Source organism: Leuresthes tenuis, unplaced genomic scaffold, assembly GCF_036924035.1.
Source record: "Leuresthes tenuis unplaced genomic scaffold, fLeuTen1.0.hap1 SCAF_9, whole genome shotgun sequence".
Classification (NCBI taxonomy): Eukaryota; Metazoa; Chordata; class Actinopteri; order Atheriniformes; family Atherinopsidae; genus Leuresthes; species Leuresthes tenuis.
The window spans coordinates 33,333,512-33,360,992 of record NW_027325363.1 but is presented as its reverse complement, the minus strand read 5'-3'; the positions used below and the strand labels follow the sequence as shown (position 1 = coordinate 33,360,992).

The 27,481-nt window shown below is 39.5% G+C and overlaps 3 protein-coding genes and 1 long non-coding RNA gene across 6 annotated transcripts in view; 3 read left to right on the top strand and 1 right to left on the bottom strand.

Annotated features, from left to right (window-relative positions):
* nf1a (neurofibromin 1a) overlaps window positions 1–27,481 on the bottom strand; it is a 105,183-nt gene that overhangs the window by 15,511 nt on the left and 62,191 nt on the right. For all 3 annotated transcript variants that reach the window (XM_072393136.1, XM_072393138.1, XM_072393137.1), the window contains 9 exons: window positions 6,507–6,939; window positions 6,050–6,390; window positions 5,476–5,678; window positions 4,941–5,134; window positions 4,706–4,846; window positions 2,259–2,538; window positions 1,889–2,103; window positions 1,461–1,522; window positions 1,232–1,373 (listed from right to left, as the gene is read on the bottom strand). In XM_072393136.1, coding sequence (XP_072249237.1) covers window positions 1,232–1,373; window positions 1,461–1,522; window positions 1,889–2,103; window positions 2,259–2,538; window positions 4,706–4,846; window positions 4,941–5,134; window positions 5,476–5,678; window positions 6,050–6,390; window positions 6,507–6,939 — 2,011 coding nt within the window. The remainder of the gene's footprint in view (window positions 1–1,231; window positions 1,374–1,460; window positions 1,523–1,888; window positions 2,104–2,258; window positions 2,539–4,705; window positions 4,847–4,940; window positions 5,135–5,475; window positions 5,679–6,049; window positions 6,391–6,506; window positions 6,940–27,481) is intronic.
* LOC140314780 (uncharacterized) lies at window positions 3,280–10,159 on the top strand. The gene is made up of 3 exons (XR_011917162.1): window positions 3,280–3,454; window positions 7,143–7,301; window positions 7,443–10,159. It is a non-coding gene; the product is annotated as an uncharacterized lncRNA (long non-coding RNA).
* Window positions 14,199–15,921, top strand: LOC140313813 (uncharacterized). The gene has a single exon (XM_072391787.1). It carries the CDS (start codon window positions 14,199–14,201, stop codon window positions 15,480–15,482), a length of 1,284 nt encoding a protein of 427 aa, XP_072247888.1. The 3' UTR covers window positions 15,483–15,921.
* On the top strand, window positions 20,491–26,304 carry LOC140313812 (oligodendrocyte-myelin glycoprotein-like). The gene is made up of 3 exons (XM_072391786.1): window positions 20,491–20,763; window positions 22,502–22,705; window positions 24,376–26,304. The coding sequence occupies exons 1-3, from the start codon at window positions 20,759–20,761 to the stop codon at window positions 25,361–25,363; spliced, it is 1,197 nt and encodes a 398-aa protein (XP_072247887.1). The 5' UTR covers window positions 20,491–20,758; the 3' UTR covers window positions 25,364–26,304.

The window sequence follows — 27,481 nt, the reverse complement described above, 5'->3', positions numbered from 1 at the left end:
AGATTCCAAACAAGCTGGGACAGTACATAGATACATGTGATACACTGTAGGCCACTGACTGGTCAGAGAGAAATCTCATCTGTAGATACAACCACAATGTCTTTGCAAGAGCACTGAAGTACTGCATGCACAGGGACACTACTTTAAAATGCATGTGCACAATTTACAGTTCTGTGGGAGTGGATATCCTACCATGAATTGTAAATCCACAAGCATCTTAATTAACCAAAAGTAGAATTTATTCATCAGTGTATTTTACTTCACCAACTCGAGTTGACTTGTATGTGTCACAACATTTGCTTTTCTTTTTTTTTTTTTAATTCAAACTCTCTAAAATCAAAGTCCTATCACAAAGGTATTTAGTAATCGCTCTATACCCCCACAGGGAAGTTGTGTGCTCCGAACAAATCCAGCCCACACTGAATGGACCCTGACCAGTGGAAAGCAGGAAAGAGCCAATTCAAGCAGAGTTGAGTTGAACCCTGCCATACAATGGCAAAAAACAAAGATCAACAAGTACCAAATTGAGGGGAAGAAAGAGTGTTGGAGGCCTGATCAGGCTCCTGAGAGATATCACCTAAAGAATATGTGGAGGTAGTTTGACAATATGGGCATGCATTGCTTCAAATGGCACTCGGTCACTGGTGTTTATTAATGATGTGACTAAAGACATAGATACTAGATAAATACAGAGCCTTCAGCTATCAGACTCAACTATTGTAGATTCAGCTCATACTTTTGTTCAGGACAAAAACACCCTCTGTAATTTCACAACTAGGCCTTTTATATTTCCTGACTCCATGACTTAATTGGCTGAGGCAGATAGCTATCCTCCCCGAGTATGTTTCTGTTGGACATTTGTTTGATCCAACTGTCACCATTTGCTGCTCAGATGGAATTATTGGATTTCTTCATGTGAAGTGAGAAAAGGAATACAACTTCTTCTCAAATTCATCAAAATGCAGCAAAGCTTCTTCACAGTACAGATGGACAATGACCATTTCATAGAAATTCACTTGCTGAAGATTAAACCAAAGGCAGAAAGACTCAAACAGACACACAACTAACAAGGGTTAACAAAGCATCACATAGAACGAAACACATTCTTTGATGAAGTTCATTGGTTCAAGACTTCAAGCAGTCCCTTCATTGTGGTGGTATAAGAGTCATGTTGATGCCACAGAGCACAGGCATAACGGAGAGGATCTTGTAAGTTAATGAGTGCACTCACCCGGTCTATGCTGAGCAGAGGGCTAGCCTTGCTGAGGATTCGTATGATCTGCTTGATCTGGCCATGGCTCACTCTTTTGCTGATGCAGCCAAATACAACCAATGCTCTGGGCTGGAGAGATGGGTTGTACTGGAATGCAAACCTGCAATCCAAACACATACACATATGTTCCACATACTTCACATTCACTGTATTAGCCCAAATTTGTTTAAATGATGGAGGTACATACTTCTGTGCAAGCTCTGTCCACTGGTCTAACCACTTGCAAGTTGGGATGTCTCTCATACAAGCCTGGAGAAAAAAACAAAGAAACTCTCATATAGCCAGAGGTACTTTGATGCAAGTTGTACAATACACGTTCATTTTGATAGATTTGGCACATCTAGCACAAATAAGCTGTTAAAGTGCCATGCAAAGAAAACCTGGTGACCATCTTTAAATTGCACCCAACAGTTTTACAGTGAGTAGCATGATGAAGAGTTAGCTCAGTTTTGTCAGTCTTGTTGTGTTTCTTTCATGACATAAACTTAACATTCTATTATAATATATCACCTTTATCTTATACTGACATCATACTCGTATTGTTTGACACATTTCCAAACAATGCAGTGATCGATGGGTGTTTCTTTATGCTAGGCACACACTTATTTTGCTGACCTCCATAATTTCCAGTAAAGCCTCAGTGACAGTCTCCAGAGAGGATAGGGCGAATGTCTCCCTCTCATAAGAGCCTGGTGAGAAGGAGCGGTCTCTGTAGCTGGAACGGAAGGCGATGACGGCAGCTGACTTGACTTTGCTGATGCCAAACAGCAGATAAAACTTGGGCAGTGAAAACTCAGTCAGGCTCAGCCTCAGAACTTGCTTTGTCTCCTCTGGAATCATTGAAAACATTTTTTTTTCCATGAGAAGAGAGTTGCTGTTGCTTGAGGATTGCATTGTATAGACTGTGAGATTAATGTGTCAGAAAAGCTTTCAAATACAGACAAACCAGCAGAATAAAAAAAAAACATCTGAAGTGTTTCCTTACCACTGAAGTTGAGCTGTGAGCAGGTGCAGAGGGAATGGATGATGTTGATAACCAAACCATGGGTGGAGGCCCTAAGGGACAATGGGCCCGTGGCTACTAGTAGGGTCACTACATGAAACAAGTATGGCAGGTGGGCTGCAACATCAAGAGAGTTGTTGAAGGACAGCATGAGCATGTAGCGTGCCAGGATTGCAATGTCATCCCACATAAGGTGTTGCTCCAGTGTGGGTGTCGGTGAAAGACACGTCTTGTCAATGATCTTACACATCCGACCGATAACCTGCCACAAAGAAGAGCACAGGACCAACATTTAAATAACAACAAGAGCAGGTCTCATGCTGTACATTTTTGTTTGCTGTTAAGCTGAAAATAAAGGGCAGAATCTGCACTGTAAGACATGTGAGACAAGCGGACAGTTCTGCAGACTACACAGGATGGAAGTGCCAAAACTGAGCTGATGACAATCAAGGTCACTACAGCACATGTCAACTGAAAATGTGCATGTAACTTTTGCATATGACATGACTATCAAGTTCATACATTCTCATGTGATATGACCATTCAAAACCCATTTGATTTAAACCATTTTGGTAAGAATAAACCACAGTTAAGCTAACAAATGGAAGCATATACAAGTCTATTTAAATATGAAGCTGATGCACATGACAAAACAGCTCTAGTTCTAACCAGTTAGAAAACAGTATTTATTCAAATCTTGGGTGACAAAGAGTTCAAGAGAAGCAGACAAGGCTCCATTGTGCTCAGTAAGTTGTCCCTGACATGACAACAAGTAGTAATGCAAAGCAGATAACACGAGTATAAAGACCCACATATAGTTCAACAGCTGTGTACAGTTGTCAGTTTGTTACCTTTAATTCAGTGCAGCACTTTGGGAAAACGACCCTAAATCACTGAGGGGAGCAGTACTACAGCTTAAACACTGCCAGCCATTTCTTAGTCAACAGTCCCCACAATGGCTACTATTCAGCACAGCACTGATGTCTGCCATAATAGGAGCCAGGCCCTGGCTTTTCTATTGTATCTGTCTGTCTATGTTGTGTTTGTTTATCTGAGTAGAATGCAGAATTTGGAGCCAGAGCCCACAGATGATGGATAGTGAGTGGATGAGGTTGTCTCTTTTGTTTCTCTAAGTCAGGCAAGATTCACAGCTTTGGAATTTTTCCCTCTACAACCATGTAAGTAATTATCAAATTAAATCTGATTCCAATATCAAAATTAAATAATTGGTACAGAAACTAAAACTAGGTTATATTTAGTTCTTCTTGAAAATTAATCCAGCAATTCTGTAAAAAATCTGGTCTATCTTAATGTTTTAAAGTAATTTTAGTTAACTTATTTTGGAATTACATGTGCATGTTGTACATGTTTCACAGAAAAAAAATCCTCAAAAAAAGGTGTAATTTTTCTTTTCAATGAAAATGTCCCACTGAAATCTCCACATTGAAGATTAAAGTGTGTATTTGAATGAAATGTTAAACTTATGCTACCCCATATATAGTAAGTATTTGTTTCAATGAACACTTGACCTGAAGGCCAAATGGTTTTGTTTGGTTGAGGAAGCTTCGAGCTGCATGCCCAGGTATGTTGGACTTGTGGAGAAAGAAGGGTTAATGCAATGTTCTGGGAAATCTGTGACAAAGCACACACCTAATTTCTCTCTTAATGTTTGATTCAGTCTTCTATCCTTCCTTACTGTGTGCAATCATTGGTCTTACTCACTAGTAGTGAGCAGACTAATGATATGGTGGCAATAAAAGCATGAGTTCTGGCCAATCAAAATTTGAAAGATTTTCTAAAGTGTATACATTCTAATGACAAAAAAAGGCCTCTTATTCATTGAACCTTTTAAACATAAAATAACTATCCTGTAAGTATGTTAGTTAAAATATACTATCAAATTGTGGTGTCATAGTTAGTCACAATAGAGTCACAATAGAGACAAAATTAGCTGCTGAAGCAAAAGATCAAAATTACCTTGATGGGTAAGCTATATTTTCTAAATCTGTGAGATTTTGCCCACACGCTGAAACTATAAAGAAAGGTGAAACGATGTAAATATGATGGCCAACGATTTTTTGAGCCAAATATACTGCAGAAAACTGCTTAAAAATGAGCAACAAATTAAAAATCTAGATGGAACATGGTTGTAGTGTGACTCAAGCTGCAGCTGATACTCATGTCACACAGCCGGCTTGTGCATGGTCTAATCTGATAACGTGAGCTTTAATGAAAATGTTTATGTTTCACACAAGCAATGCACACCACACGAAGGAGGTGTTAAACTAGCCCAATACCGTGAAACACTCCAGAGACATTGAAACTAAAAAAAAAACTTTTCAGGTTTCAATAAACAAACTGTCTATCATAAAATGTACGTGACAAGCAATCATCCCTGGTGTAATAGCCCACACTATGAGAAGTCTTACCTTGTTGGAGACCAGTTTGACATTCCCTGAAGCCAGAGCCACTGCAGTATCAGCCATGACTTCTGCTTTGATAGAGCCCAGGCCTCCTGTGGCACTGGTCTTAATAAAGCTATCTAACACAACATCCAGCAGGTCTGTGATCTGAAGACAAGGGGAAACGGTTACAGGTCAAAAACTCCAATACAAGACATTTTTCTCTATAAAGGGCCTTATGGTCTATCATCTATAGACTCACCTGGCCCAGGCTGCCCCAGATCTTGGCCTGGATGGAAGGATACATCTGTTTCTCATTGATTGTCATGGTGATGAGTTTGTCCAGGATGGCAGTGACACGCTGGCGTTTAGCATCATCATTATGCTTACAGAAGCGAACCAGGTTTAGAAGCCACGGTGTCATGTACTCAAGGCAGAGGTGCTTAAGCTCAATACCTGTAACAGAGCAGTTTTGCTTTAAAATATCATATGATATACATTTGTTCAAAGGGTGCTACAACGAAGTGGCCACCTATCATTACTGGCCCATGTTTGGTCTCAATAATTTGATTGGATGTCACAAAAATGGCTAATCGGAGAGAAGAGCTGTAATATCTAATCTCTTTGTGTTTATCTGGTTAATATCCAGGGCCAGATGAGTGTAGCATAGGAACTTTTCACTCACCTGATAATGTCAGTACAACAAGCCGTGGGAATATGTTAACAGTAAAGTCACATCAATCAGGGATTAAGGAATATTACCTTGTGTCATTTTCTGTGCATGTGTGCAGACTTACTGGACTTGCTGAAACCTGAGATGCACTCCTCCAAAAACTCGAGCGTCAGATGTGGCTCATTGGCAGCCAAAGTCTTGCTGATGGAAACTATAAATAGCGTGTTGTTGGCTGGGATGCACAGGCCTGATGTCTCCAGGAGCTGGCCTTCTATCTTTAGGTTAAAGGTGCATGTCAAAGCGCAAAGCAGATTGTAAGCTGCAGACCTGGATGTGAGATGGACAACAAGTTAAAGGTGTCAGACCTCACCAAAAAGCTTTAAAGTGTCCTAATGCTTTTATTGAGATTTAATTGAACCCCTTGTATTTAGATTATTTTGTCCAAATACAAGTGGTTAAAGATGTAAATAAATTTCCATTTAACCTTCACATAGGTCAATATATTCTTGTGCAGGTCTGCTTCACCTGGTTTTTGACTTTTGGCTCTAGTGAAGGAAATCTTAATACAATCATATTTCACATAGATGACATAAATCAGACCCCCTTTTCTTTGAACTAAAGCTAGGAAGGTAATGCATTTTTTGGGGGTAAAACTATTTTTCCAAGCATGACCAGCTTTACTGCCCTGCAGGACTGACCTGAGGCTGGGGTCAGAACTGCCCAGGTTTAGTAGAGCAATGTTGAGCAGAGTCCCTGGAACATCTTTTGGTCGAATCTTTGTATGCTGTGGAATAGAGTCCGGCTGAGACAATTCCCAGCGTGTCCTGATATGGATTATGGACTGGACAATGGCATCACACTCTTGGTGCATGAAAGTGAGTGGAGTGCCCTGGTTGGCCATGGTAAGGGTAAACTGACTCTCATCCACCAGACAAATCTCCTCTATCTCTGAGGCATAGTAAACATCATTGAGGAAGACTGGTTGACCAAGAACACGGGTCCGCTCAGCTGAGGTCACCTGAACTGCTGTCGAGCCCACCTGATCAACAAGAAAGAAATATGTAATTTTTGGAAACCAACATTTTTCTTCAAATCTCTGATCATACTAACCTTTGTTTATCATAGAATTAAGTTTTAAGCCAGGTGCAATCTCACCTTTATTGAGACTTTGGTGTCTTTATGGGCCAGCTTAAGGGCATTGTGGAACACTTTCAGGTCTTCTTCCAATGTCAAAGTGGCTGCAGGCAGTTTCTGTTGTTCAGGTTCAATGTGCTCAGCTAGCTTAGCTGGAGAGTCAATAAACTGGAGTCGCTTGCTGCCCTTCAGGCCAGTCAATAGCCGCTCGTGATACTTGGTGTACTCCCTCACCCAAGTGTTACAGTTGTAGACATAAACTGCTGCTACATTCTCATAAGCAAAGCCAGGAAAGACCACAAACCACTTGGACAGGAAGTCCGTCTTGAAGCGATTGCTCGGTCCAACATGAGTTAGGTCCACTACTATCTCGTAGGGCTTAGCGTAGTAGGGCTTAAGGGTGAGGAGGACATGGTAGATGAGCAGGTCTCCATTAATCTGCCCGGTTTTAAACCTAAAGAAAGAAGAAAAATAAGTTATTCATGTCCTCTGTGCTAACTGATTTGAATGCATTTGAGGTGCGCTTTGTACAAATGAGCCAGGAATATAAAAAAAAAAAAAGATCATAGCTATATATGTGACTTAGCTGTTACAGTTTTGGAACCTTTTGACTCAGACAAATAACGCAATTTTTTTTTGTCTCTGTTTATATATAAGATTTTTGACCTTTGTGGTGTCAAACCACAGACCCTGAAATAACCAGAGCAGAAAAAGACCCCGAGAGGGGCTCAGGAAGTGAGTTCATAACATCTCTTGAGTCTGTTCGCAGCAAGTGCTTCTCTTTGTCCCACCACGAACCCCAGAAGACTTCTACAGGTAAGTATTCAATAAAAAAATGAACAAAAACTTCTCCAGTTTCTTCCTGGCTCACTCGCCTTAATTACAGGCTGTACATTATTCAGAAAGTCACAATTTTAGGATGAATGTGATTTCTCTAAAGTGTTTTCTTAATTTCAGAACACGATGGAAACCCCCAGAACACTCTGTCTGTTTCTACTGCTCAACCAGCTGCTGCTAGGTCCTATTGATGCAGACCAAGACCTTTCAACAATACAGACATATTCATCCAGACCAGGAGACCAAGGCAGCAGCCCAACCTCCGCAATGCAGGCTAACTTCACGACCACTGACCAACAGGACTTTTCTAATGGCAGCATTGCCACTCGTGGTGATTGCTTGATTGACACTGAGATGGGTCTAATTGCTATCAGTTCAGCAGGAGGGTTGATTATCTGCTTGCTGGTTGCCACCATAGTACTTGCATGTCAGGTCTGCCTCCTTCAGCGCCGGGTATATGCCCCCCGAACCTCAAGGTCCAACATGGACTTGGTAAGTGGTACTGGCTACTGGGACACAGACCAAACAGAAATTGGGGGATTTGTTGGCCCGTGTGACACCAGCGTCATCCTTGAGGAGGTGAGGGCAGACAGCAGTATGGAAGAAGAGAGGCAGACTGAAATACAAGAGGCAATGGAGGAGGCTGAGATAGGACTTGAGGAAGTAACTACTGAAATGTCTTTTGACCCTAAAGAGAAGGCCAGTCAGATGCAGAGCTCCGGTTCCCGGGACTCCTGCTTGGAGATTCCCAGGGATGTAGAGAACATGCCCCTTGTTGTGTGAAGAGGTAACCCCACCTCGGTCGATCAAGGCACAAACATAACCAGTTTTGTTGCTCAGTCGTACTTTGACTTAAGTTTCATTTTTATTGTTGTATGTTTATTGCACACCAGAACTTAAGTCGCAGTAAATTGTGGGTCTGCTTGGGCCCTGCAGGAAATTTTGAATGCTAATGCTTACAGAATGTGTGTGCTTTGGTAGTTAATACAAGTGTTTTCAACTTATTTTACTCAAAAGCAAATAAATAAAGTCTTAAATATCTACAGAATTGTACAGCTGGTGTTATATAGTTCAAATCTATCAAAATTCTGATCAAAGAATAATTTTGTTTGATACAAAAAAAAAAAGCTGTGTGTGTCATTACTTTCAGTAAGACGTTAGAAGATAAATTTCTTAAAGATAACTAGACCATTTAGAAAAAAGTAAACAAAACCACAATATATTTCTGGTAGAAAAAATGTTCTGCTGACTTCAAGGTTAAAGCATCAATAAAAAGAAATGTATTTTTGCCAATTTAGAAACCAAAAGTAAACTTTCTTTTTTTGATTAAAGATATCAGGAACAATGCTTCAGTAAAAACATGCCTCATATTGTTAGACAGTTGTTTGTTCTGGCAGAAACTTTTTTCCAACATTGAACATCAATTGAACCAACACAACAATTCAAGAAATAGACAAAAGGCAGACCAACAGAAAGAAGATCCACAGCTACTTTATCAAAGACATTCCAAGATCAAATTCAAGCTTTAAGCAATGCTGAAATGTTAGTTAGAAAGCTGGTGACAAATATACAGCTTAAATATGTAGCTGCCTAAATAATATTGCTCCTTTATAACTTGTATCAATAAAAACTCCTGTTACAGTCAGAATTTAAATAAATTGATTTTTGCAAGGTATTTCTGTCTCGTGTTTCAAATTAATACTAATGATTTAGGTCACAGTCTCTAGACTATTATTGGTTTTAGTTGTATAGTATATGATAGCATAATTGTAAGAGATGATTAGGCAGATAAACTAAAACTGTATACACCTAACGAGTGTCGGTGAAGAAAAACAAAGAAAAAATTTACACATTTATTTCAGTGTTGCCATTATTATTTTTGTTTAGATAAATATATCATTTGCATTGCAACCAGCCCTTTTCAGACATGCACTACTTTGTATTCTGTGGTCTAGCCCTGACAGATATGTTGTACTAACGGTATCGGTGAGTGGTTAAAGTTGAATTATAATGTCACAGGAGTATTTTCTCTCTCTCTCGGTTATGTCGGGGCAGTTAATGCTTATGAGACAATAACTTACAAAAGAAAATCAGACCTGAATAATGTACATCATTGACCTTTGACCTTCTCCACAGCCGGGGACATGAAGCTCTTTTTAAGCCTGGAGAAGTCAGAGTTTAAAAAACTAATGTGAGCATTTCACCCATACGAGGGATTTGAACTCAGGTGATTCCGTATTCATGACTGAGTCTTGTGGATCTTTCGTCTTCTTTTTACACGTGGTTGCTTAGCAACTGTCCAAATCTGTCCACACTTAATTTGCCAAACTAAAGTATGAAAAGTGAATTAAAGTTAAAGATAGCATTACATTTAACATTTTCTCCTGATAACATGATAATAGAGGTGTGATGATACACACCAGACTTTAAGAAAAGTACCATGACAAAATATGACTGGACCAACAGACTTTTATTTAACCGCATGTTTTATTATAACTCTTTACATGCGTGATATAAGCATGAACTATTAATCAACTTCTTCTTCCACAAATTGAAACTAAAACTAAAATTTATAAAAGTTAAAATAAAATAAAATATTTCTTTCTCCCCTGCGACCTGACCGACGGATTAAGCGGGTATAGAAAATGAGATGGAAGTTTCTTTCTTTTTTTTCAAGTGCAAACAATATTATGTGCAAAACCAAATCGAAGTTCTACTCTGTCAATACAAAATGTGAGAGTGGGGCGACGGGTGTGACGCCGAGAGAGGCGACATTGTTATTGTTGTCAGAGTTGCGGTTGTGAGATGGAAAATAAACGGAGTGTGTTGCTCAGCTCCAAAGAGTATTATGTTGGTGAGTTTTTGTCAGCAGAAAAGAGTGACTTTAGAAGCCCCATACACTTAGAGAACGCTACACAAAGTGCAAATACTGTAGTGCAAACAGAGCCTGACCAAGTATGTCACTGACAACTTATCAGTCACTCTACTGCCATTTATCATTTCCACCGGGTACCCAAAATGCTGCCAAACAAACTATTTGAAATTGGTGGGGGAATCTTCAATGGTAATACTAGTATTTTCCGACGTCATTCTGGCTGCTTGCTGCCTCCCCTCCTCGTCCTTCTTCAGGTTCTGGCAGGCTAGACGTAGCAAAGGCGCATTACTGCCCCCACAGGTCACAAATAGAAGTTCAGATGGCTCACAAATCTTGTGGCACCCCAACACAATAATATTCCCATTATGAATTTCTTTTTTCCAGGATAATTGAGCATAAAAATATTACATCAGTACAGCCCTAATGTATTTGCTTTCATTTTAAGAGGTAGCACCTTTTTAATTTATTTATTTACAAACATCAAGTGGTGGACAATAGGCTAGTGATAGCTGGCTTGTACTTGTAGCTGAAAATGTTGTTGAATGCGATTTATCTAAATATCTTCTCAGTGAGTAGATAAACGTATTTCTTGCCAGAAATAAGGTCTAGGTTTAAAAATACAGGAGTTCCCCTTTAAAAACATTTTTCGACTCCTCACCATGGAAATAAATTGAACAAACATTACATACGTACTCAAAACGGTAATTTTACCTGCTCTTTTACATTAAATCAAAGTTATTGCATTAGAGAGAGACAACATTTTGTTTACCTATAGCATTCTACAGGTTGAACAATGACATGACTGTAGTGTCACCTCCTATATGATACAATATACTGGGTATTGTACATAACCTGTCTCATCTGTATGAACGACAAATAAATATTTTTCAACTAATTCTCTTTTGAAAAATTATAAAAACATTCATTATTGAGGAGGGCAACCCAATATGGAAGACTGAAACTTCCATAATTCAAAGTACAGTGCATTCAGGAATTCACATCACTCCACTTTTTCCATAATATCCTATGTTACAGCCTTATTCCCAAATAGATTAAATCCATCTTTTACCTCAAAATTCTACAGACAAAATCCACAAACAAACAAAAAAAAATACTTAAAAAAAACTTTTGCAAATTTATTACAAATAAAAAACAAAAATAAAACATATACATCAGTACTCAGAATGTTTGCCATGACCCTCAAAGGTCAGCTCAGGTGCACCCACTGGTCATCCTTCAGAAGTTTTGAATTTTTTGAAAATTCAGTTGATTGGTCATGATTTGGAAAATCACACTTTTCTATAAAAAGGTCCCATAGTTGATAGTGCATATCAGAGCACAAACCAGTTGTCTGTAGACCTCCGAGACAGGATTGTATTGAGACTTCGGGTACGTTCACACTGCAGGTCTTCATGCACAATTCCGATTCACTGCTAAAATCCGATTTTTTGTTTGGTTGTCTTTAAATGTGGCCCGTCTACGGATTGCTGTGTGAACACTCCTGAAGTGACCTGCATGCGCAGTTGATCATTGATGACATCACGCCCATAGACCATGCCCCAATGGTGTTTACGGAAGCGACCATGGCAACGGCAACTGGTACTGCAGGACTGTATGACTTAATGCTAAAAATATGTGGCGACAGCCGGCAAATCTATGATCGGGTGACATCACAAAGGAGGAAGAGGAGGAAGAAAATTCAGATGTTAATGATGGCTCTATGCAGAGCAATAACCGCAACATCCGTATTTGCATGCGGCGTCGGAGCCAGGAGTGGTGGGATCAGGATGTGGCTGGTTACACGGAGCAGGAATTCTTCCAGAACTTTAGAATGTCGAGGAATACCTTTAATCACATTTGTCAGTGTCTCTCCCCGAGACTTTAAGAGGAGACATGTTGTTCAGGAGATCCATCTCCCTGAGACAGCGAGTAGGAGTGGGGTTATATTGGGTAGCAACGGGGGTGGGTAACCGCACCTTGGCCCACCTGTTTGGCATCGCTAAGTCCTCCGTTTGCGCCATTGTGCATGACTTCGAAAACAGATCGGTTACGAAAAGACCCTTCAAGTCTAGCTTGCACCGAAGTGTCACCCCAAATACTAATGAGGTCAAAAACTTCCCTATCCCTCTGCTAGCCGACTGCTTCACTGCAGTCATCCATGTTTGTTTTGATTGTGTTCCTGGCTCCCGCCTGTCCCTGCCTGTGGCACGCTTTATTTTCTTTTTTCAATGAACTTTGTCATTCATTTACAAAACAGTGCAGCGTGGGTCACTATGGTGTCAAAGTCGCATTAAATGCGACCTGGCTGTTCAGATTGCAGTCACATTAAAAAAAAAAAATAATAAAAAAAAAAATAAAAATCAGATACGTATACCATTCAGTACCACATTTAAAACACATTTTGGCCTGATAAAATATCAGATTCAACACGACTTGCGCTGTTCACACAAATTTGCTCACAAGCAAATCAGATATGCGTCACATATCTGAAAAAAAAAGTGGAAAAAAAAAAAAAAAAATCGGATTCAGGTCATTTGCAACTGCAGTGTGAATGTAGCCTAAGATATGGGGACGGCTACAGAAAAATTGCTGCAGCATTGAAGATCCCAATGAGCACAGTGGCCTCCATCATCCATAAATGAAAGAAGTTTGCAACCACCAGGACTCTTCCTAGAGCTGGCCACCCATGCACTCTGACCGATTGCTGAAAATCCCATCCCAGTGTGCAGAACATACTGTTTAACTTTAAAACAAACATCTTATTTTAACATATAACCCTCCCCAAAGTTTGTGCTGACACAACTGATTTTTGATGTATCTTAAACTTAAACTGAACTATTTAACCAACCAATTGGACTATATTTTTAGTTTCTCCTTTAATTGTTCTTTGATAATTCAAAGTTTATTTGATTATGGCTATTCTGGTACTCTAACTATGCTAACTACTGTACTATGCACAACTGTGTGTGACAAAGAATAAAGCCCTCCCATAATATATGCATGGTGCGACACTGGTGTGTACAGTAAAGTTTAATTTTCTTTTTTAATTTAATCTTTTTTTGTTATGAAAACCTTTAGTACCATATTACTAAACAGAGAAATTTTAAATATGCCAATTCAATTACACATTTAACAGTTCTGCAGTTTGGTGTAAAACATGAACTACTAAATTTAGCGCTGCCATCCGGAAAGCATTGGTTTCACATGTCTTCCTGTCAGTTAAGGCAAGAAACAGTCAAGAAACATTTCAGTAGAGTGGAGCTGTTCCTGCCCTTGATATTGCTTTCATTAAGAAGACATTTTACAACAGGCAGCAGCTGAATATCTTACTACTATCCAACTTATAATACATCCAGGAACGTGAGCTTACTCCTGTAAAGTGTATCGGTAAGTGCATTTTAAGTATCACTTAAGTCAAGTGCCTTGAGCTAATGCTGATGCGAAAAAAGTTAACCAAGGATAGCAAATCTAAGTAACAACTAAACAGTCTTGGAGCAATTTGTAACTGAGAAACAATAAACAGGAAGATGTTGAGAAAATATTACTCTTTAGTAAACCCTCTGGGGTTTTGTCCACCAGGTTTTTGTTTCAGTACAAGCAGTTACAAAATGTTTGCTAACATTTTATTATTACTAAAAAAAAAATGTTTTAAAAAGATGTGCGTTTACTTTCCTCACACTTGTAGCCAGAAGCCTTGGGTTATTCTCTGTTCATTTATGGCTGAAGTGACTATGTAAAACTAGAGACTACTGGATAAATTACAATAAATCTGATTAGACTGTTAACTGCAGGGCTACTTTTAAAGACCTAAAATGCGTGCTTTTTGAGAAATGACAATGCATTATCAGAGGAACAGAACCATTTTTACTTAAAGTCACTTCCTCCTTCATTTCCTCATCAGATGGCACTTGCTTCAGACTGTATTCTATGCATCTCTGACCAAAACTTCCTCTATTCTAGCAACGAAGACACAGCAACTAGCCTGAAGACAGAGGAAGACAATGACAAGTGATTTCGTAAGCCTAATTTTCATATGGTTCTTGCCACTGACGGCAAGCAACACAGTAACATCTGGTCTGCACAACAACCTTGCTAATGTGATGGCGAGTGAGGCAACCCAAAAGAATTTCAATCACAGCCAGCTGATGACACAGGAGACGTCAATCTTACATAAACCCTCAGAGACCCCAGGTATTGACAGCACACCATCAACCATAGATGATGTAAATCCACCGGAGGGAAAAACCAGCAGGAGTTCGTCACTGCAAACAACCCATACAGCGTCTCTGACAACTTTTACGGTGAATACTCAAACAGCAGCAACTCCAATCACTTCCATATGGCATGATTCAAACAGCTCAACAAGCACAACAGAAGAGAAATCCAAAGGTATGACACCTAGAACAGTGGTTGCAACCATTCAAGCTGGCAAACCAACCAAACCTTCAACAGTACCTCCAGTGAGAAGCACCTCCACCCAAACCATAGACACAGGGAAGACATCAGCCATTAAATTCAACAGGAAAGAAATAATTTCCTCGACTACACTTCAATCGCAGTCGACAATCCCAATCTCTGCAGCCTCCACACCGTTCAAGCTCGAAGACAGCAAGTCTACAAGTACACATCCAGTTACAAGTGGTAATGCTGTAGGGTCCACAGGCCCACACACAACTACTGTAAGCCCAGTCTTCCACATCACCAACTCAAAGAAAAAACAGGACTCCAAAAAGGGAACTAACGACGGCAAAGTAGTGGCAGGGCTAATAGGCGGAGCCCTGGCACTAATGATGATAGGCTTCCTAGTAATTTACATAAAGAAATGGAGGTTTCAGAAGCAGCAGATAACAACTACTGACTGGGCTGGTCCTACACCATTTCTGGTGGGTGAAGATGATAATGGCCAAGTCACGCTTAGGTCTTCTAACCGAATTTCTCTTTCAAGCTTTCTGCCACAGAGACTGTCTAAAAGACTGTCCCTGCTTCCAGAAATGGATGAAGAGTTACAAGACATGACTCCAAGTGCTACGTTCGGAGGCAAAAAACAAGGGAACACATTTGGAAAAGATGGACAAGTAAACAATGGGTCATCTATAGTGATTCCAGAAATTAAAAATGTAGATGAAGCAGTAGACACAGTTGAAAACCGTGTCTCAGAGACACCTTTGGAAACCAAAAACATTCTGGCCACAAATAATTCAGAAGCAGCTAACCAGCCACAAGATAATTCTGTGAATCTCTTCAATGAATCTGGAGCACAGGAAAAAGAGCAAGGAAAAACATAAACGATGACCTTGTGCAACCTTTAACAAATTTCTAAACCATCCAATAGATCGAGCAGATGTTCAATCTCAATGATTTTACTTGCACTGGTGTTAGGCAATACTGAAGTGACAGGAACAGGAAATTGATCAACTAGTCTTTGCTTGAGGAAATTATGAGACATAATAATCAAGGACTCTGAAAATTTGACAAGCAGTACTACAAGACTAAAGTCTATTATACAGTAGAAGAAAACAAAAGTTTTCTGACCCTTTTCAGAAAGTTAATTGTCTTACCATGTAACAGCAGACCCATAATATAGTATATGTATGTATATGTATAATATATCATTTTCATTTTGTCATGTAAAATAGCTCTTCAGTGTAACTCTACTGATTGATGACTATTCATACTTCCTTCTCACTTTTTATTTTAACACTGGGTGTTCACAGTGGAACTTGGTAAATTTTCTTGCTGTAAATATAAAAGGCTATGTTTTAACTCTCAACATCTTACTTCATGTAAGTGATGTGATGATAAAAAAACTTCAAGGTGGAAATATAAATAAAAACATGATTCAAATTTATTCTGGAATTCAGTCTACGTGAATATTAAAATGTGATTTTCATTCGTCTGTGTCCCTTACTCATTCACTCTCTGCACAATAGCATGGGTTGTACAGTGAACAAGATAAGAGACTAGGGTGACCACATTCTAATTCACCACATGTGGGACAAAGACTGTTTGTGTGGGACAATGTGGTACAATGCCAATGCATCAAGGTAGTCTAAAAAAAAAAATAAACATCTCTATTCTGCCCCTTAACTTGTAACATTACTATACTATGCCATCTGGTTGATTCATTAAAAATAACAAACTGCAAATAAAAACTTAACAAATATATCTTATTTAAATGCAACTTTCCCAAGTTCTCTCACGTAAGAAAACATAGTTAGCATGGAGCTTTCATATCATTTTACAGTGACTCTCAAGTTAACACACCTGATAGTGTACAATTACACAGAATAGACAGTCAGGACTACAATTGTTCTTTCAATTATCATGCTAGTCTGTGTCGTTTCACGTCGTATTCACCTCTGTGTGAAACAGAAAAATGACTCAAGCAAACTTCACACAAAACTTTACCAGACTCGCCTTGCGCTGCAGGGTAGATATTTCCCCGTCTTTGTTGTAGCTACATTTTCTTTTCTTAGTTGTACGAGTCGTGCTTTCCTCCCTTCCCGACCATATTTCCGCGTTCCCGTTTGATTGACATGATCAAACAGCTCGCCCCACCCCCCGATGACAGTTTACGCCACACAGCCATTTGATAAATATCAGATTATAAAACACGCATGTCAAAACTGGAGTCTGGCTGTAAATAACAATGCGGATTATTTGGAAAACTCTAGGTATTCCATGAAAAACCTTTAGTTCTTAATCACAGAAGAAAACCAAAATCATGAATTTTTAGTATTTTGTCAGCGCATTCTCATCACCAAACCATTCAAAGTCTAATGTGTGGAGAAAAAGCTGGATTGACACTGGTCAGATGTGAAGATGCAGCTCTTGAATTTCAGGATGATGCAAGATGTGACAATATTCAGGAAAGCCTGTCCAATTTCTTCCAGACAGACACGAAAACAGTGAGTCCTTTTCATCTGAAATATGTTTAAAAGGATAACTGATGAAATTATTAGCTTCAGAAGACCATCTATTAGGATTGAAAGACCAGCTTCATAGATTTTTTAATGTAAAATCAATCTGCACAATCTGCAGTGCAGACAAACTTTCACACACACGACACACAATGTCATTTCCAATCATCTCACACACCAAATCTGCACCTGCACATATTGACTTTTTAAAGTGGCAAAGTCTAGAGATAATCCAGTGACTGCTCTCTCATAATCCTTACACTTCATATCCTCATGGGTCCTAACGAATTTAACAAAACTCAAGCAAAGCCTAAACAAGCAAACGTGTTCACCTGTTTAACTTCCCTTTTAGAATGACATCTCAGGCTGATGGATTCCGCTGTAGTGATCACTTTGTTTACTCCAATCGGGCCAATTGCCTTAAAAATGAATACTGATGAATCATCGTTGCGTATGTTGTGGAGAAAAGAGTAGTTGGACTCACCATTGCAGCCTCTTATGGGGAATTTATCAACAGGAAGCATGATGAATGCACATGTGATGTTAGAAGATAACGTTAATTATATAAGGGGTCCAGGTACCACTATATCTCCATGATGTAAACATCTCCATGTCTCTGTCAGATCAACTCATTTTCTCATTCCTATCAGTTGTTGTCATGGTTCAGGATCAGGCGATACAGATATGAAGGAGAATTAAAACACATCCACATTCATGAAGTGCATTACTCTGACCACTTATGTAAAAGTTGGCCTGCAGATAGTATCAGTCTCATCCACAAGTGCATATTTTCAGGTAGACTGCGAAAGGGAACTTTGCAGTCAGTTCCCTCAAAGAGCTATTTTTAATTTAATCATTTTATGGTGCATGCTTTTTACTTTTGTTCATGCATTTCTTTTCTTTTTTTCTTTTTGCAAAAAAAAGAAATACAACATTCACTTTGTGTATATATGGATCCTATTCACCCTTTTATAGATGAAGCCCAGATCTCATGCAGTTTCATACACATGGCAAATTATGCGTTGTGTTTTAAGTTGAGAATAAGTGACAAATAAAAAACCCTGAAGTTTGAACTGAGCCTTTAACTTTCCAAACAAAATGTTTTCCTAAGTATATAGATATTTCTAGCATTCATATGAGAAGCACATATCTACATATTCCACATTCAGATGACAGTTTGCCAGAAGAAGAGATTTTCGCCTCTCCAATGTGCAGTAAATGTGTTGGCATCATCGTCATAAAACAGAATTCACTTGCTAAAGGACAATCAATCATAGCATCATCCTCAGCACTTTTTAGCACCTAACAGCAACTCCTGCTGACTGTCAGCGTCTTTATAAAAGAGAAAGAATCTTACCAACAGAAGGCTATGGAGAGCAAAACAACAAAACGTTCAGAGCAAACAGAATGTTACTTGTAGAGAACTTGAATGTTTGATACACTCAAAGAATTAATAAATGCAACGATAAAATATGATACATACTGTTCTTTTATTAGTTTTGCCAACTTAACAAGGGGAACTCACTCAAACTGAGCAGTGCTCACTCCAGAGGTAAGTTGATGAAATACTTTGCCATCCACTTTATATTAGTCTAGTGATATTGTGACAATGATTTTCACTCACATACACGTTGTCCTCCGCCATCGTGCTGCTCCTTGTATAGTCTAACACTCGCTGAACAGACTGCAGTCCATTTGTCAGCCGCCACATTTACTTGGTCAAATCAGCTGCCTCTGAAATGTGAGTTTATGATCACAGATTCAAATAAGTCTTTATATTTGTGCCTGAAGCAGAGAGGGGCAGTGAGGGACTGTCTTACAAAATGCTTTAAAGAAAAGAAAAAGAGTGCTAAAAACTTAAAAGAAATACTAATATATATAAAAAGTCTACAAATTGACAAATCCAGATGATGACAGTATGACCCAACCAGCATTTCTGCTGTGCAGAATTGATTATTGATCTGGTATGTGTGTACAAATAGGGAGGGGCCAATGTAATACATCTGTGTGTGTGTGTGTGTGTGTGTTAGAAGGTGCGGTGTCGTGCTAAGTCTAACCACTGCGTACAGCTACCATTCAGTATGGTTGTAGGCACAATTGAGTCACGCTGGCCTGTGCCATTTAACTGGACCACCGTCCTGGTCCCACAACAAATGCTGCTGACTGAAGTGTGTCCGGCACTATGTATTGTGTCATTCTGCTGCTTCTAACCTTCGCTGTGGCAGATTATGGTAAATATAAGTACAGCTGAATTCACTGCATAGACATCGTCTTCAAATTTTTTGAAAGGTTTTCAGCAGCATGTATTTACTTGCATTTCAAAAATCCACTTTATGTGATTACTGCACAGTTTTTGTTTGCTGTGATGGGCAGTGACATGGACTGTACATAATTGAGTACTTTCTTTTCTGCACTACAGCATGTGAAAGTCTTGCAAAAGATACATAAGTGCATAACAAACTGCACCAATCACTTCTGAGATTATTAGCTAAATCAGAATAAATATGAGATTGAGAGGTTCAATACGAATGCAATGATTTGACAGCAAACCAGGTCCTCCTGCTGTTTACCTTCCCACATGCACACACTCACACCTAAGCTTACAGTTTTCTGCAGGGATAGAGAGCAAGAGCAGATAGCAGAAAGCAGCCTTTTTCACACATCAGTTGTGCCTCACAGGCACAAAAGACTTTCCTCGTTAACCTGCCGCTGTTCCTCCTCGTAATTCACACAAAATATGTTCAGAGGTAGGTACAGAAATTCCAACTCACACAAGTTACATAACACACCACCCATTTACAGGGAAGGATTTTCCTACAGATGGGCAAATTTGACTTGTATGTTATGTTAGTAATATGGCTGTTCTCCAGCCTGCAGCGCTAATCGATATAAGTAATTAATTCCAAGATAAGAAAAATTCATTCATTATGCGAAGCGATTAGATATTAACTGAAATATGCTATAATAACCTGTTTTAATCACAGGTCTTTGTTTTTTGTAACAAATTAAACATTTAAGCGATGTCCCTTTATATGACAAGCATACAAAAGGACATGTCTGTCGTGTTTGTGACCACATTCTTTTATCCATCTTTGGTTTCCATCAGCTTTGCAGAAATCCCCATTTCTTCACCTTCTACACAGCCTACCATAACAAGATGCTGGCTGGTCTTTAACTTTAACTGCAGCCGATTTTAGTTCTTTTTATTTTTCAAATTGATTCTAAGTGGGAAAAGTGACAATAGATTGATCTCTGTGGTACATTTGACAAGAAATTATATAGAAAAGTAATAAATGCAGTGCGCTGTATGAAAAAGCTGCTTCTGTAAGTACACACATACACACACCTTCAGATCTTGCTTGCCTCATCAGAAGCAGACTGAGCAGGCTTGCTGCTGCAATTCTCCCTCTTTCTCTCTCACTGCTTCTCCACTATGCATCTCTCCTTCTCTTAACCTGGCGCTCAGCTGCATCACATGCCTGCAGAGCAGTGAGCACGACGACGACTAACAGGCAACATGAACTGATCCACACAATGACACCCACAACAGACAAAAAAATACCCTTATCCACCAAAAGCCATCTGGAGCTAGAGGATACGACGACAGGAAAAAGGAAAGATGACACACCAACACTAGAATAATGAGGTGAGTGACCTGAAAAGGAGAGACACATGCTCATGAGCAGAGAGCCATTTGTTTCTGAATACCATTGATGCAGATAACTATTAAAATGTGCTGCTCCATAATGTGCAGATGTTTATTTGGAATATACCATGGAATCAGGGAGAAAAGTAATAATACAGCTTCAAACAAAAATACATAGAGGAAACCAGTGATGTACAAGTAAGGCAGGTGCACAGCAGAGTGTACCCTCATCAAGCAAATCATTAAATGCTGTAATGACATTTCTAAAGCACATTTCAAGGGGGCTGTCATGTCTCAAAGTCTTTTGTCCCGGAACACAAAAATCTCTTTTTCAGATTAAAATGTCTGCATTTGCTGACACATAGTGTATTGCCCTAAATATACAGTACTGCAGTCCTCTGTGCTATAGTCCCACTGGCAAAACTTCAAGATTGTTAACACTCGGGATGACTTAGAAATGCATCAGGAGGTTCCAAATAAGAAGTGGCTGAGCCACAGGGTAGACTAAATCTAAAGAATCTCTATTAGGAATATCCATCCATCCATCCATCCATACATTTGCTATACCAGTTATCCTGTTAAAGATTACGGCATGACGAAGCTTATCCCAGCAGTCACTGGGTGAGAGATGGCGTACATCTTAGAAAGTTGTCAGTCCATCAGAGGAGATATAACCAACCATGCACACGTACACTCATAACTTTATCAATTCATCTAACATGCATGTTCACAGACAGTGGGAGAAAGCAGAGACCCGAGGGAGAATGTAAAGTTGGCATGTCTTGTTGACTGCAGGTTAACTGGTCACTGTTTTCCCTAATACAGCAGGTTTTGAAAATCCTGTGAGCTCTACAGCTGTCTTTGTAAGTAATTACCCTGCACACTAACCTTCTGGATTTTGTTTGTATGTACATATCGTAGGACTAACCTGTGAAATCATGTCTCAGTTCATTTATAGCACCCAGACACTGCTAACCAAAGGCACTTTTCATCAGCAAGTGTTACCACCTCTATAATAACTGATGTTTTGGCAGTTTGCTGGTCAGAAGCATTCAAGTGTGCGTAAACATAATGCTAAGGAAGAAAGACATCGGCAATCGTCTTAGAGAGGCAACTTTTTTGTTCATCAATGAGGGAGGGGGTACAAGACCATCATAAATGCAAGCAACCAAAAATGTTGAGAATGCTGACTTTCAGGCCAAAGTCAAAAGTACCTGTAGGCATGAAAAAGTATTAGCATTACTGTTACTCCCAACAGAGCCATTACCAAGGAACAAAATACAAAAGCAAGAAAAAATACTAATACTTTCTAAGAAAGGCTGGAGTTCAATGATGGTAAACATCGCCTACTAATTACACTAGATAGCAGTGACTGTTGTGAATGTTGTTGGTTTTTCTCAAATTTGTCAACAGCAATCACTGTGACTGGTTATCATGATTCACTGCCATGGAAGCAAGGAATTTAGCCCAACCATCAAGTACATGTTGAGATATTTCCTGAAAAAAAACAAAAAAACACAGGGAACTGTTTTCCTCCTTACAAATCAATCTACCTTTTTGCAATATCTGTCTGGACCAATGTGATGGACAGAGCAGCCAACACGACCAAGCCATGAACAAATGTGTAGTTTCAGTTTTGTTTTCTGCATGATGAAAGAATACAATGCATTCTCCCACAAAGCTGTAAAAATATATTGTCCAAATGCCTAACCTATGCACCCCTTGTCTCAATCTCTAGAGCCATGACCATGTCTACGTGCTCTGCTTCTCTGCTCCTGCTGCTGCTGTGTGGGCCTCTGGGAGATTGGGTGCTGTCGATCTGTCCTTCTGTGTGCTCTTGCAGTGGGGGTCACAGAGTTGTGGACTGCTCTTCAAGAGGCCTAACCAAGCTACTGCCTGGTCTGCAGCACAACATCCGCTTTCTCAACTTGTCTTTTAATAGGTAAGCAGCTGCAGCTCTGCATTGCAATATTTTTTACAGGTTATCTCTTAGATAATTACTTGATTTTTGTGCAAGAGGTAACAGAGGCTACAAAGAGCAACATTGCAGCTGTAGTTCAGGAGTAAGAGCAATCTAAAGGTATGACTTGGCACCTGGCTCCCCCTGTCCACATGTGAAAGTGTTATTTTGCAACACACCAAGCCTGCTTACATGAAAAAAAAGAAAAAGATTGAGTTTGCTGGAGCATTCGATGGAATAAATAAAAATGTATTAGTCTAATCGAAAGCTATGAAACTGTACCATCTTTTGCTAGATTCTGTAAAAACAATTAGTGTAAGTATATATTAATACATCCAAATTCCTAATAAACCTGCTCTCATTCATACGTTTTTCTGATTCTTTTGTCAAGACGGCTAAACCTGTCAGATAGTGTGATTAGAAATCAGCCTATGAAAAATACATACAGTAGAGCATTTGGTCTTTTTTTGTCGCTCTTGTGACTTTTTTGTCATGTTGAAGAGGCCACAAAGATGCCATCAATCAAACATGACAAAAATTGTGAGGGCTGGAAACCAAAGCTGTGAACTACTGTATCGGAGTCCCTGGGCAATGTAGGGCAGTTTCAGGCTTGAGAGTGTGCATAACAACGGTTTGTGCACTTGAAAACGACTCAGAGGCACATAGGTGTATGGTTCACATATTGCCATTCTGCTCTGAAAAAAATCCTGATTTTATAACCACAGCGTAATCAAACAGAATCACAACTCAAGTAACTTAAGGACAAGGTCCTTGCACTGAATTTGGCTATAGTTATACATATGATTATCTCCCTCAGAGAAAATGACAACCGAGAGAAATTCTTGATTCTTGAACGCAAGTAGGTTATGAAAGTAACTTCATTCTGCTCTTGTGAAAGTATACTGGGACCAGTTTGATGGTCCATCAAAATGGCAGTCAAGCTGTAACCGTAGTTCGACTCAATTGTGCATGCAATCGTGCCGACTGAAACCCACAAATAACCCCAAATAAAACCGCATAGACTTTGGCCTTACAGAACATTTACCTTCTATAATTTCTCACATGGAGGCTCAGACAAAAAGAGATGAGATTGGTCCATGTTATCTGAATGCAAATAAAAGTGACAAATACAAATGACTGTCAGCTGTTAACTGTCAGCACTGCTATGTGGGGCTAATGGCTGCCCTCGAGTCAAAAATGATAAACTAGCCTCATTATCACAGAAAGTTGACTTTTAGAAACTACAAGATCAGTGTATTGGCATCTCGTCACTTTGTTGTAGTTATAGGCTTGTTCCCTAGGAGGGTGGGGGAGTTACTGGACCATAAATTAGCACTCAGATCAATGTGATTAAACATGATATGAGAATGGGACAGGATTTCATCAACTTGTTCTAGCTGGTGTCCCCACGTCCCAAAAACAAACAAAAAAAGTTTAAAATGACTACATTCTCCCTTGTCACAGTGCTAACAGAAATTAAAGGTATAGATGGGCACCTTTTCCTAGTAATTTTTCATCAAGGCCACACAGTGTCTACTTGCAAGCCAGCAATTCTGACTCATAACAAGACATTGTGTTGGGAAGGTAACTGTATGTAGGACTAAACTTTTAAAAATGCGTTGCCACCAAGTAAAAAGACTCTCCTCTGACAGTTTACAGGGTCTTGACAGCCAACTTAGTCACTATGCCCACCTGCGAACCCTGGACCTCTCCTACAACCGTCTGATGAGTCTGCCTCCTTCCTTGCCCCGGTCTCTGTGGGACATCCGAATAGTGGGTAATCATCTACGTTCACTGGACAAGAATGACACAGCTTACCACTGGAACCTGAAAGTACTGGATTTGTCAGACAATGAGCTGGAGAGAGTGGTCTTCATCAATAACACACTGCTGAGTCTCAAATTTCTCAACCTCAGTCATAATAGGTTTTGGACAGTGCCAACAAATATGCCTCATAACCTGGAGAGCATTGATTTATCACATAACTATCTGGTGCAGATCCTACCTGGATCACTGGATCGACTTCCGAGATTGGTGAAGCTTTATTTGCATGCTAACCGCTTCTCCTGGTTATCAGAGGGTATTTTTGATAAGCTGACAGGGCTGGAGATGATAACTCTTGGAGATAACCCTTGGGCTTGTGAAGAAGAAGAAAACATAACAAGGCTGCTTAAATGGGCAGAGAAAACCCAAGCAGCCGTCTTAGGGTGCCCTTGCTATACAACCCCAATCTGTGGAAAAATTCACCTGACAACAACAGGAAGGGAATGGCACTCTGCTCTGTTTACAGAGCCACCACTCTGGGTTAACAGCAAAGCTAGAGGGCCTGATGGTCAATCGCCTGCAAGGACTGTGGTAGTCACGTCAAGCTACCAGGCAAAACCTGCACTGTATGAAACCGACATTTATCAAGGCAAAAGAGGTGTGACTGCATCTGGAGACCATGTACTGTTGGTCTGGACTTCCTCTACAAATTTTCAAAAGTTTTCCCCACATACAAGCACAACAACGGGCCCACAATCTTCAACAAAAAAGCCCAAGATAGCCAACTCAGACAACAAAAGTCACGCAGTTCTGGTTAAGATTCAAACTGTCACCCTGACAATTGCAGTCATGACCACAACATTCACCACCTTCTGAAAAACATTTACTGGATGTACAATATCTTGAACTTTGGGCACCAACGTGAGTGCAAGTATGATAGAAAAAGCCCTGCATGTATAGAATAAGAAGTGTTGAATGACTGTATGTGTGAGTGATAATGAAAAACAGCCGTTTGTAAAAACCTAGATAACAAACGGCTCAAGTGCTGACAATGTATCACACCAGATTACCTTTAGCAGCAAATGCATTACATAGTTATTCTACTTCAAATAGAAAAATTAAAGAAAAAAACTGAAGTGTGCCAGTAGGATTTAATCCATTGTTATTTCACAGATAATGTACTTTTTCTGATAATATGCACCAGAAAAGAAGTTCAGTTGTATCAAAGTACAAGAAATAGATTATTTTCTTTGTAAAGACCCAGGAAGAAGTCTCATCAGAAGTTTTAACAGAGGCAACAATAGTTTTGGTTTCCTTACAAAGACATTCTCCAAAAGCTGATCAGATGTATTTTTTTCAACAATGCAAAGCAAGACAACCTGGTTAAGACTGCCCCAGCTGCATGGCTCCTGCTGCGATACCCACCGCAGTGGCATTTAGAATGGAGCAGAGGCTCTGGTCCGGGGCACGTTGGATGGCTTTCCTTGGAAGAATTTAGCAGCATTTAGCCAAAAAGAAAAAATGATAGACTCAGTCTGGACCACTCTTTCACTGTAACTAAGCTGATAAAAAAAGTTGGAATATGGTCATAAAACTTCAATGTTTGGGATTCTATGGCTGTTTATCCAAATCTGAGAACTTTAAGACAACATGAGCAGTTTGGACTTGGAATTGTGCAAACAAAGACAGTAAGGCAGTGGTGCAAAAGTTAAGGAAAAAGGAAGAGAGAGCCTTACTTTGGAAACAATGTGTGTTTGCTAAACTGAACAGAACAGCTGGGGCAGCATGGGTCTACATTTTTTGCAAATGGTATTAAACTGATGCAACAGTCCATCAGTTTAATGCTTTGCTCCGATTCACTTAAACCAATTTGCAAATAAAGATTAATAAAAATAAACATGTTGCTCTTTGGCTACTCATGAACTCACCATTCACAAATATATAAAGAGCCCTCAAGTGATCTAAGATGTTAATCACATTAGAAATGTATCATATCATAATACATCTATCATGACAGACATGTTGAGATGTAGAGTGTTTCGATGTGAAAAATTTAATTGAGTGCATTTGTGATAGATTCCCATATATATATATATATATATATATATATATATATATATATAAAAAAATCACATTAGTAATAATATCATCCACCCATTCATTTTCGATACCTACGTTAAGTCACAGTCACTGCAGAAGGAAATCTGTATCTATGTTGAGACGAGACGCACAGAGAAACTTCTCTTCTGCAGGGTAAGTTATTCTGGGCCCCCACTTTAGACCTGGTCAAGCGTCTACCCCAATAAGGAGATGCAGAGTGGGTGCCTACTGAATTGCACCAGCTGATTCGTGGGTTATATGGTGACTGCTCTGTATATTTGTCTTTGTCTGCAACAGACTGTCAGCCAATTGGTCAAACTGCGACACTTTCCCCGCTTGAAATAAGGAGGAGACATCTTTTAAATACAGCGGAAGCTCCACCTATAACTGCGGGAATATTCCAATAAATACTAGACAAGCTATTTCTACAATGCCTGCTCTGGACAGTTACTCTGATGATGAAACTAAAATGCACATAAGTTGAAACCTACAGTTGTGTTTTCACACACATTTATATGTAAAATAATGGCTAAGACATGTTAACCTGCAGCCACAGGCCATTTTCCATGCTCTGGGAAAATCCTTGAAAATTTCTATGAATTGACAAGGTCAACAAACAAATACGTTATGGACCAGGGCTATGCTGCGACTTTGGCTATATTGTATTTACATGTAAAACCAGTGAGACAGAATTTCTGAAACAACAGACTGTCTCATGAAGATGTCCTGTGTGTGCTTTGCTGCTTCTATGTCTCTCCCTGAAAACATCAGGAGAAGGGTGTTGCGTAAAGTATACTTATGCAGACACAGAGTGAATTACAATGTGAAGACGATCAGTCAAACTGCAGAGATCGTGGGATCGTTTAGGGCAAATTCTATAAATTGCAGTTCTAT

Excerpts from the sequence above, each read along its gene's own strand:
- LOC140313813 (XM_072391787.1), top strand. The coding sequence starts at position 14,199 with ATGACAAGTGATTTCGTAAGCCTAATTTTCATATGGTTCTTGCCACTG.
- LOC140313812 (XM_072391786.1), top strand. Across the intron at positions 22,706-24,375 it reads CTCAACTTGTCTTTTAATAG|TTTACAGGGTCTTGACAGCC; the intron begins GTAAGCAGCTGC and ends CTCCTCTGACAG.